General features: G+C 35.1%; 1 protein-coding gene across 1 annotated transcript in view; it reads right to left on the reverse strand.

Annotated features, from left to right (window-relative positions):
* ASIC5 (acid-sensing (proton-gated) ion channel family member 5) overlaps window positions 1-12,006 on the reverse strand; it is a 62,703-nt gene extending 50,697 nt beyond the window's left edge. Inside the window, exons 1-2 of the mRNA XM_006867910.1 lie at window positions 11,967-12,006; window positions 8,868-9,174 (exon numbers count right to left, since the gene is read on the reverse strand). Coding sequence (XP_006867972.1) covers window positions 8,868-9,174; window positions 11,967-12,006 — 347 coding nt within the window. The remainder of the gene's footprint in view (window positions 1-8,867; window positions 9,175-11,966) is intronic.
* Between the last annotated feature and the right edge of the window lie 706 nt (window positions 12,007-12,712).

Consider the following 12,712-nt stretch of genomic DNA (forward strand, 5'->3'; position numbering starts at 1 on the left):
TTCACTGATGATATGGAGGTTTTCCATCTTCTCTTTCCACAGATGTAGTCTATTTGATTTCTATGTGTTCCATCTGGTGAGGCCCATGTGTATAGTCGTCTCTTATGCTATCTATATAGAGGTTAGGATTTATAACATGCATAAATTGTTTTTTGGGGAACACAATTTAAGCCATAACATCTTCCTACAGAGGGATAAATAGATCTATTGTTTATTCTTCAGGGGAATACTCTAAAAATTACTCAAAGATGATTAAACCATGTTTTGCACATGTTTTATACATATCTCTGGTTTGGGTGAAGCTGGATGCTAGATACAGGGAATTGTAGACCTTAGTGGGATCCTCTAAATTGAGAAAAGCAGAAATAGTGCAGTGAATTTATTATTTTTGTTGTAGTTAGATTACCTTGTGGAACATTAAGATATTTAAATACAGTCCATAAACAAAAACTTAATGTAATTCCTATCACCGTGCTTTATTCAGTAAGATGGTTGTTGGCAATTGCGTGTTGCATAGTTGATTCCAATTCATATTGACCCTGTAAAGGGTTTCCGGGGCTATAAGCTTTACCAGGGGGAGGCCTGGTGTGGTGCTGTAGGATAAGCACTGAACTGCTAACTGCAGGATTGTAGGTTCAAACCCATTAGCCACTCCTTGGAAACCCTACATAGGCTCTCTGTGAGTTGGAACCAACACAGTGGCACTCTGCTTTATTGATCAATTTATGATAGAGACAAATTTTGGGAGAATTAAGACTTCAAAATGCTCCGTCTTTGCAGGCCAGCTAAACTCAGAAAACCTTTACTGTAATATTTGTATAGAGTCACATTGTAGCTAACCACACAGTTTCAACAAAAACAAATTTGCATAATGTAAATTTATTGAATATGCAATTCTATTTGTATATTTAGAAACTTGCTTTGAAATTGTTGTTGATGTTTTTAAGTGCCTTATATTCAGTTCCTCATAGCAACCCTGTAATGGATTTCAAAAGGCAGCCAAGCATTTTAATATCATTTCCCAACTTTTACCCATTCAAACCATGCCTCAATCTTTGTATGCACGAGCCCTGTTGTTCCATGTTTGTGCTTACATCATTGTTTACCTTTGTCCTATTTAGCCTATGTAAACCTGCCTAGTTGTTCTCCCATCTGCCTTATTTTCCTTTCCCCATTCCCTTCTAGTGTATGCCCCCCCCCCCCACAACACCCAAATTATCCTGTGTCTATTCCGTACACTGCACTCCACTATCCTGGCTGGTGGGTTTGAACTACTAACCTGTGGTTAGCAGTCCAGTGTATAACCTACAGCGCCACACCAGGACTGTAAGAATCATTAGATATGATACTGTGTTTATCCAGATCTGTACATGGCTTTTTTCTTCTCACCATTTAGAACTCCAAATTGTACTCTCTCAGAGGATTAGAACCTCTGTTATTCCTATTTTGTTTTTAATTGTTGTTGTTGCTGTTAAGTGCCATTGAAGTTGAGCCAGTTCCAACTCATAGCAACCCTGCATAGGGTTTCCAATGAAACAAAATATGATAGGATGAATTTAAAGGTAATGTTCACCCATGTAAACCAACACATAATTCACAATAAAAACTTGAAGAAAAAAAAATAGCAAATCTGACAGAATGAGTTTGCATAATTTTTGACTTTTAGAATAATTGATTACAGTTGTGACAACATCTCACCTTTTTGACATAATTATGAAAAGAAGTCACTTTAAATTAATTGGCATCACCATTAAATAAATTACTGGAATGTGTAGTTGGAATGTTTATTTGGCTCATATTAAAACAAATTGGGGCAAGACTGTTAGGTAAAAATTAGGTAAGAGATAGAATTTTTACATAAGAAATGTGTGAAGGCTATGTTAACAAGACCAATTTGTTTTTGTTTTTAAAGATATATCATATCATTTTATATATATATATATATATATATATATATATATATATATATATATTGTTGTTGTTGTTAAGTGCCGTTGAGTTGGTTCTGACTCATAGTGATGTTGTCTAGGGTTTCCAAGGAACATTTAGTGAGTTTGAACCACCGACTTTGTGGTTCAAACCATTAGCCTGCATCATTACACCAGGACTCCATATATATATATGGTAAACCTTAAAAGCCCAATATGATTCTAGACTTCATTGGAAAGGATATTGGAAAAGAAACAAAACACTTTTAGAGAAAAGTGTATTCTTCAATACTATGAGGACATATAAACGGGATCCCACACAGTAGTAGTAAAGCTCTTGAAAAAAGTGGAAAAGATTGCGTATTTAGATAAGTTAAAAAAGAAATATTTGGAGAAATGAAGTTTGAGAGTACTTAATGCGTTAAGTGTTTTAGCTTTTTACAATTAATTATTAGAAAAAGTATGTTGGTTTTATCTTGAGGCTGAACGAGATTGTTGTTGTTGTTATGTGCCGTGGAGTCGGTTCTGACTCACAGGGACCCTGTACAGGGTTTCCTAGGCTATAAATCTTTACGGGAGCAGAAAGCCTCATCTTTCTCCCTCGGAACAGCTGGTAGTTTCCAACTGCTGACCTTGAGGTTAGCAGCCCAATTCGTAATCACTACAATACCAGAGCTCCTTTGAACTAGATTAGTTCTAGGGAAATAGAAGAAATTATTTTGGCAGAAATTTATAGGAATCAGTATTGTTCAAATTATTGATACCTGAAATATAAATAAATTCAAGATGGGTTTATATAAATTCATGGGCTGTGCCTCTACAATAGATTATTAAAGAAGCTAGAATTTTGAAAATTATTTATCTTTTGACTTCTTCATGGCTTACGTAAAAGAATACAAGTATAAATTACTTCAAATTATGCCAGAAAATGATGAACACTGTGCCTGGAAAAACTTTTCATAATTTGAAGGCAATTTCTGTTTAAGTTGTGATTTTTTAAATGCCTTTTAGTGTAAACATTTTATTTCTTATATTTGGTATCAATATTGTTTTTTTAAATTTTAACTGCACAATCATTTAATATTTAAATAATCAAAAATATTTATGCTGTTATTCAAGTATATATATATTTTAATTCTTTCCAAAAGATCACAGGTCAAGAACAACTGATAAAATAAGATACTGTGGACAGTGAAAGAGACATAAAAAACCTATATGTGCAATACATGCATCTGATATTTTACTAAAATTCCTTACTACCAAAATATGCAATTGTTTCAGCTTCTGTCCTATTAAATCAGAAAGCCTAGAATTATAACCTGTGTTGAGAAATGAGCTGATATGAGGGGAAGGGATTGCTAGTGATGGTCTTTGTTAGGATCCTATTGATGTAGTTTAACATCCAATATTTAAAGAAATCATTTTGACATCCATTATATAAGCACTATGATGCATCAACTGCTTCAGAACCTGTTTTCTGTTTTGTATTATGACTTCCTTTAAAGAATTGCAAGCAGACAGGGAGTGTTCTATTTTCATGTATTTAAATGTTTATTATTCCTGATGAAAGGGAGAAAATTTTGTCTATCAAATGAATGATTTGTGGAAACTTAAAATATAAAATAAGTCATGCTATTTCTTCTCCAGTTTTTAATGTTCAATTTCTCTCCAAAATAGATATAACAATAAAGGTAAATAAATAGTAAGGGGGAGACATATAAAATCTCTGAAAGAAAAAAAAACTGCCAAGATATAATAATATGCCTAGAAAAACTGTCACTCAAATACAATGGTGAAATTAGAACATTTTCAGATAAACAGAAATTAAAGGAATTTGTAATAACCAGGCCAATTTTAAAAATATATATTAAAAGGAGTCCTTTGGACTGAGAACCAACAAGAGCAAATCACAACCAGAGATTGATATACATAGCAAACCACCCAGAATTCCATCTAGATACAGAAGTATCTAGAGTAAAACAAACCCACAAGACAGATATAAGGAATCAAAGATATCAATTTATAATGAATACAACTACAGAGCAAAAATAGGGAAAAGTATAGTTATAAATACTAAATGGCAAGGTAGTCAAGTAGATTTTAAAATAAAACAAACTGTGTTAAATTGGGGAAGAGATTAATAAATTACCAGCTAACCTCAAAATATTTAGTACACTTTTACATCAAATCAAGAAAAGGAAAAACCATGAAGATTTTGTAAACATTAAAACTAAGAAGAAGTTGACAAGAAAATGCACACACACACACAAAATGAACTCAGCATAGGAAAATATGTGAAACAAACAAACCACAGAAACCCACATAACAGAAATGACAGCAATCAACTTATATCTATCAATGATTATGCTATCCATGGATTAAATGCAAAATTCAAAAGACAGAGAGTAGCAAAATAGATAAGAAAACAAGATCCTTCAATATGTTCTTTGCAAGAGACACACCTTACACCTGAAGACATATAGAGATTAAAAATTAAAGGATGGTCTCACATCAGCAATAACAGCAAAGTTCAAAAAAGAAGAGGACAATAAATGCTGGTGAGGATGTGGAGAGACTGGGACCCTCCTACATTGCTGGTGGGATTGCAAAATGGTCCAACAACTCTAGAAAACATTATGGCACTTCCTCAGAAAGTTGGAAATAGAAATACCTTATGATCTAGCAATCCTGTTGTTGTTAAGTGCCGTCGAGTCGGTTCCAACCCATAGCGACCCTGTACAGGGTTTCTGCGGGTGTAAATCCTTAAGGGAGTAGAAAGCCTCATCTTTCTCCCACGGAGCGGCTGGTAGTTTCGAACCGCTGACCTTAAGGTTCGCAGCCCAATGCGTAACCACTACACTACCAGAGCTCCTACTACATGGTATTTATCCACAAGAAAGATAAGCCATATCACGAGTAGATATGTGCACACCAATGTTCATAGAAGCACTATTTACAATAGCAAAAAAATAGAGACAGCCTATATGCCCATCAATGGAAGAATATATAAACAAACTTTGGTACACACAACAACACAATGGAATATTACATTATCTTGAAGAATAACAAGGAAGCTGCAAGCCACCACATAACATGGATGAATCTTGAAGACATTATGCTGAGTAAAAGTAGTCAGTCACAAAAGAAGAAATAATGCATAGGACCATTATTATAAAAGCTTAAGAAAAAAATACCTATACTCAAAAGGAAAAAAAGAAAAATACTTTTCTGTTTACCTGGATGTAGGGAGTGGGGTGAAGGGAGGGAGGGGAAGGTGGAGCACAGGATAGGGAATTATAATTTGGGTGTTGGGATGCAATACACAAGAAAGGGGAGGGGAATGGAAGAAACAAGGTGGATGGGAGAACATTTAGGCAGGTTTGCATGGCCTAAGTGGAACAGAGGTAAATAGTGATTTATTCTATAACTTGGAATAACCAGGTTCTGGGATACAGGGATTGAATGGGTAGAAGAGGGGAAATAATATTATGATGCATGACTGTCTTATGAATCTTGGTTTCCCTAGCCTGCTATTATAAAATAGGCACTTGAGTGGGAGAGAAAGGAATAGCCATAAACATCACTATAGAAAGCTTGTGAGCCCATCTTCATCCTATAACTGATTGCAATACCTAAAATGGAGCTAGAACTTGGCTTAATGAAAGAGGCTTCCTGAGGAGTGTTTGCTTTGCACAAGACCATAGATGGAATCCTGTCTTCTGAGGTGGGAAATTTCCACTTGAAAAGACAAGTGGACCAGCCTAGAGCAGCTAGAGGAACAGAAGATACTTCTTGAAAGAAAGACCAGCAGGAAAAATCAAAAACAATAAGAGCAATTTAATTGACTACTACAAGAACAAGTGAGTTGTTCACTGGGGAGCCATCAAGATAAGCAATCAAGTCACCTCAGGGCAAACCCCCCCTCCAAGATTTATGCTCAAAGGGACAACACAATCAGGCATATAATCTTGCTGGTGACCATGCTGGTCTACAGATAAGGGAAAGTGGGGGAAAACAGCAATGAAGTTGTGAGCTAAGTCCGACCATGTTCAATAGACTCCTGTCAACTTGGATAGCGACCTGGTTGGCCAGTAGTAGTGAGATCTAGGGACTCCTGAGCCCAGGGACAGGGATAGTCAGAGAGGACGAGAGTGGAGTGAATAGTCCAGCTGACATGAAGTGAGGGGAGATGCACAAGACCGCTCATGCTTGCAGATACTTCCCATTTGACCTAGCTTCAATGACTGGATGATCAGAACTTGACTAGAGAAAGAAAGAAGAGGGAAAAAAAGTGTAATCTGCTCAAATTTGATGAATTTGACCTATACTTATGGATGTAGTAGCTTAAAAGAGGGAATGAATCTTTACAGCAAGGATCATTCCCACCCCCTCGGTACACAGTGTTGACAGGGATGGGCAATTTAGACATTGACTACCCAAAATGGCAGAACTACAAAGACACGAAGTGACTGGCTTACAAGTTTTCAAGAGGGAGCTTAATTTCAGAGGTTGCAGGGGAAGATAGAATCTCCACTGAGTGGTTTCCAACCTGCCTAGACAGTGCTGGTGAAAGGAGATGGGGATAAGACTCTTGTGGTTCAATAGTAGATAATTGCTATCAGGACTGATTGAGAATGTTGCAAATGTAAAGGTAGACATTTGGTAAGAAAAGGAAGAGAGTGGCTGATCTTGCTGTCCAGGAGCGGAAGAACCTGGGACCATCAAGGGAGAGAAGCTGAGTGCAGGCCCCTATCCAGAGAAGCAGCAAGACTTGAGATGGAGGCAAAGACGATGATGTGGAGGGACGGAGTGGCTGGGGACTCTAGACTCAAGGAGGGAGAGGGGCTGTGTACTGGTGGCCGGGGGCCTGGCTTGTAGGGGTATACCTTTTGGTTGTTTTAATGGTTATATATTCCTGAGTGGTTCGATATACATACAAAAAAATGAAAAATAAACAGAGGGCTTGGAAGCAAATGCGGCTGAATTATGATGCATGGAGGGGATTCTAATAATTGAAAATGAAACAAAATACGATAGGAAGGTTGAATTTTATAAAGCTGATGCTCTCCATGTAAACTATCACTCAATTCACAATAAAAAGTTTTTACAAAATTAAAGGATGAAAAAAAAATGTATCAAGCTAATGACAATATAAAACAATCAAGAGTAGTAATTTTAATCTGTGATAACAAAGGCAAAACCAACATAAGAGACAAGGAGGGACATTGTTTCATGATTAAAGGGTCAGTGGAACAAGAGGATATAACCATAATAAATAACTATGCTTCCAAGTAAAGAATCACAAAACACACAAACCAAATCTTAATAGAATTAAAGAAAGATATGGGTAACTCTACAATCATAGTAGGAGATTTTAATACACTACTTTTGAAAATTGACCCAACAATCAGGAAGAAAATCAACAAAGACACAGAGGAACTAAACAACACAATCAATCAATTTGACGTCATAGAGAGCACTTATTCCAACAACAGCACAATACACTTTCTTTTCCAGTGCATATGGAACATTTTTCAGAATAGATCATGTTAGGCCACAGAGGAAGTCTCAATAAATTTAAAGACATCAAAATACTGCAAAGAATCTCCACAGAATCATGATGCTATAAAATTAGAAATCAACAATAGGAAGAACAAGGAAAGAAAATCAAATGCATGGAAACTGAATAACATCTGCTTCAAAGTCACTGGGTAATAAAACAAATGAAAAAACGAAATAATCATTGCTGCCTTGGATTAGGGTAACAATCTCTTAAATAATTTGTGGCCTATCCAGTGCACTTGTCTTCACTCTAGGTGAGTTGACCTCACCTTCTCCACGTATTTGCCCATTTGTCTTTTACTTATGACTCACTACATAATCTGCAAGACCGAGTGTAAAATGAAAGTACAAGGGTCCTTATTAAAATACTACTAATAAATAGGTTTTTAAAAATGGAGCATTAATCCAAGGGTGACACTTTCTGAAGTTCAGAATGTTATTAATAACTGTAAGGCTGCACACCCAGAAAGCCAGCCATTCCTTGATGACATTGAGTTTATCTCATTGCTCTCCAGGTACATGAGAAATTTTCGTATGTATTTATGTTTTTACAATAGTTCTCTCTTTTCGTTATTCCTCATATCTAACTGGAAACCTCTTCCTCATCATTTAATATTCAGACTTTTATTCCACCTTAGATGAAACCTGTCACTGTGTCCTATGTGTTTTCAGAGCCCTTGCACTTGTATTTTCCTGAGCAATTATTATGTTGTATTGGAATGGGTTATCTTCTTTTCTGTTAATCAAGATTTTTAATCTGTTTTGTATATTACCTACCATTTGATTATGGAGATAAAGCAGACAGGAAAGGAAAAAGGAAGAAAAGAAGGTGTAGAATAAAAAGAATAAAGGAAAGTAAGTGAAAACAACATGATAAATTTTTATCCTTTATGTTGTTAAGGAGCTCTGGTAGAGTAGTGGTTATGAATCGGGCTGTGAACCTCAGGGTCAGCAGTTCGAAACTACCAGCTGCTCCGTGGGAGAAAGATGAGACTTTCTGCTCCTGTAAAGATTTACAGCCTCAGAAACCCTGCACAGGGTCGCTATGAGTCGGAACCGACTCCACGGCACATAACAACAACAAAACAACATGTTGTTGTTGTTAAGTGCCTTCAGGTCGTTTCTGACTCATAGTGACCCTATATAGGGTTTTCAAGGAGCAGCTGGTCATTTTGAACCTTTGACGTAGCAACCCAATACTTATCCTACAGAACCACAAAAGAACTCCTTTCTCCTCTATATTGTGCTTAAAATGAAATTGTGGAGTGATAATCATTTTACATATGTAAATACTGACCAACAAAAACTCTATTTCAATCAAGAAATGTTGTATTTGCAAAGTTGTAGACATTCATTTTTATAAATGTATAATTTTACCTGTTCAAATTGCAAAATGTCACAGCAGGGAACTCCATCTTTTCCACATATTGAACTTCAACAGATGTTGTGGTTGGCCAAGTGAGGTAGTTGACAAAGCGACTGTATATCTGCCACACAACGAGTGAGACTGAGCCTAGGACCACCACCAACCAGATCAGCTTCCGAATTTTGCTGCGGTTCCGAACGATATTGTGTATCCCATGAAATGAGGTGGAGAGAGCAAAGTCGTAGTCAAATTTCTTTCTGTCAGTAGGAGATGGTACTGGTTTCTTATAAAGGCAAAGCTTTATATTTTCCAAGAGTCCTTAAGGATTTGTCCACAAAATAAATAAACAAAAATAGCAATGAGTTGGGAAAACCTAACTCTATTTGCCTAAAACTTAACTTACACAGATTACTTCTTATATGTATGATATATTGTTGTTGTTAAGTACCATGGAGTCGGTTCTGACTCAATGACGCTGCACAGGGTTTCCGAGGCTGTGAATTTTTACGTGAGCAAAACGCCTCATCTTTCTCCAGTGAAACCACTGGTAGTTTTGAACTGCTGACCTTGAGGTTGGCTGCCCTACCACTACGCTACCAGAGTCCCTATATGTATAATATACAAAGACTCAAATTCGTTGTGAGTTGGGTAGTTTACTTAGGAATCAAGAAGTATACATTTTACTTCATAACTCTGGAAAAAATACTATGTTATTCAAAACATGTATGTTGTTATTGTGTGCTGTCGAGTTAATTCTGAATCATGTTACCCTAACACTAGACTGCAAGTTTGATTTGAACTGTAAGTTCGGCACTTCAAACCCACCAACAATTGTTGCTCCTCAACAATCCTATACAAGGTAGCTATGAGTTGGAAACAACTTGAAGGCACTTAACAACAACGGTAACATAGGGTTTCCAGGGAGTGAGTGGTGGGTTTGAACCTCCAACCTTGTGGTTAGCAGACCAGTGCTTATCCTACCCTGCCACACCAGGACTTCAATATATCTTTCAGGTGAGATTATTTATTTTTAAGGTAAATGTGTTAATGCCATCATATAAACATGTTGTTACTTCACAATCTCTTAATCTTTAGAAAATTAACTCTAATTTTTAAGATACTCTTTGATCCTGAAGTATCACAAAATCTCTTTGATATCATGAATAACATCAGACTTATTCTTCAGAAAATAATAAATGGGACTAAGAAGCAATCTTTTCTTCAAACAATCTCAGTCCTATAGCATTCTATTTTACAACTCAATGTAACTTTCAAAACTTTATGTGCTTTGAAACCCAAGTCATTTTTTATTTCTACTAGTTATTTACTTAGACTGTTTATATCTCATTAGTAATTTAATGACCTGTTTTCTATCTCCTAGAAAAGTGAACAATTTTTAAGACAATAATCAATGAAATACTGTTTGTTGATATTAATTGGCAAGGAACAGAAAGGATGGCTGTTGAAATTTTTAAGGCAATATATGACATGTTATGATTTTTTTTTTTTTTTAATTTTATCCATCAGAAGAGATACGGAACAACTCTTTGCAGAAGGAAGACTGCAATACATTAAAGAAAATCAGATGATCTTTGGAATGGAGGAATGACCTTGTTTCCAGTCCCGGAAATCTTGGCAGCCTCTTCTAAACTTCTTAATCTAATACTTCATTCCTTTTCTTTCTATAGCAGAAGCACCAGCCTTAGTATTTGCTTCCTGAGTTAATTGTGGGTATTAAATGAAACAGCATTACCTTGATCATGATAAATACGTAATACTTATATTTCTGATATAGTTGTGGTGTGGTAAACAGCAAAGGTTCAAGGGCCTTTAAAGACTACTTAAAATTCCGAGTTTTTAATGATGTCATAAATTCTTATAACTAAATGAATTAGGTTTTTATCTCCTTTGCTTTACTTCAAAAAGTATTTTTGGTCAATTAACCACTATCAATTTATTTCAAGCTCATTTATCATTAACTCATTTTTAAATACTTCATCATATCTCCAATCACATTATAACTAAGCTTATTAAAATTTATAGAGTATGTATGATTTAGAAAAGGTATTGATGAACACTTTCTAAAGTACTAGGACATAACTTCAAATTATGTTATGTTTGTTTTACAAAACCAATGTTTTAAGTTAAAAAAAAAAAAGTTAATTTAATTAGCTTAAAGTTAGACTAACATTTTATACCAGCAGTGACATAATTTTCTTTTTACTATCAAATAAAGGAAAATATGTAAAGTAATTGGTATAATCCCACAGGAAAATAAATAGTTAAAACAACGCTATTTCAAGACTTTTTAGGTAGTCTAAAAAATACATTATTTTGTATATTATTTAGACATTATTTATAAAACTGTGAAAAATTCACTGTAGCAAAAAGCATCTCTGGGCAACTCTTATAAGTCATTTCTACTATAGGGAAACAAGCAGTGAAAAGAACAATGATCATGTAGTAGCCCGTTACTGGATCAATAAAAGTATTAATTCCTATAAATATTTTATTAAGAAATGTATTTCAAGTTTACCTGTTAAAAATCATTGCCCACGTAATATAGATCAATTGCTTTAACTTTGCTGGAATATTCTAAGCCATTAACTAGATTTTAATACAATTTGTTATTTTAGATGAATAGTGAAGAAACAAAGCAATATGTTATTATGAGGAGGATTAGATTTGTTTTAACAAATGGCTTTCCAGCCTGCAAAGAAAGAAATATTTGCTTTCCTGACTGTGATTATGGCAAGTCGCTCTTACATTAATTAAATGCCGACCTTCTTGGCTACATTTTGAGGGACATCAAACCAGTTTTACTGCATTCTAAAAATTCATCCTGCAATTATACCACAAATAGTAACTAAAAGCACAATCTAAACAGAGATTCTAGCAAGGAGTGATATTTTTAAAGCAATTTGGTCTCCCTTATCCAAAATACTATTATCCCAAGTAATCAAAATTGGATTGTATATATTTATACTTACATTATGCACAAGTAAGATAGGAAATACTATTTCCCACATGAAAAAAAAAAATTCCCCTTTTCTTTGCTAAACTCGTCTCTAAACATGAAAATTGTTTTGAGGATTTTACTTCTTACCCACCTTTCTCAGCATATACGTTTGAATTTTCAATCTGCTCCATTCCACATTTCAGTAAGCAAGACTCCTCAGGGTATATCCACTTTACATTAGTAACCATAGTCTTTTTGTGGCCTTTATATAAAATACGACAGTTGAGGTAATAAGACATAAGGGCAATTAAAATGTTTGTGTTGCCATGTTTTGCCTCATAAAGTACCTAATCTGCAAAGTAAGAATGCTGGACTTATGATGGCTCACATAGAGTACAAAACAGAGAATCATCAGGAAATTATGTTCTCAGATATCCTATAAAATTTGTATGGCTATATGGCTGTAGAGGGGTCCCTGACGAGCCAGCTGACACTCATGGGTAACCCAAGAAGAAAAAAGTCTAGCTTATATCTTTGTTTCACTCTAAATCAAAGTGCAGTTGCCATAAAATGCTAGTGGTAAAGGCATTTTTTTTCTTTTCTGAAGTTGTTTTTTCAGTAACAGATGAAGCTACTTCTAACAGAAATAATATCCAATAAAAGGAAAACAAAATGTCAGAAAACATCTCCTCAGGAAGAAGTAATTACTGAAAACATATACATTTAATACAGCACAAAGGCTAATTATTTGCTTTATTAACAGTTTTGAGAAAATATTAAAGTATATTATATTAAACTACAGACTATGTGTTATATGTATAAATGGTGCCATCTGTTGACAGCAGTGAGGAATTGCATGTATCTCCACTTAACTGGAATCTCTGGGATTTGCCATTG

This window comes from Chrysochloris asiatica, unplaced genomic scaffold (genome assembly GCF_000296735.1).
Source record: "Chrysochloris asiatica unplaced genomic scaffold, ChrAsi1.0 scaffold00112, whole genome shotgun sequence".
Classification (NCBI taxonomy): Eukaryota; Metazoa; Chordata; class Mammalia; order Afrosoricida; family Chrysochloridae; genus Chrysochloris; species Chrysochloris asiatica.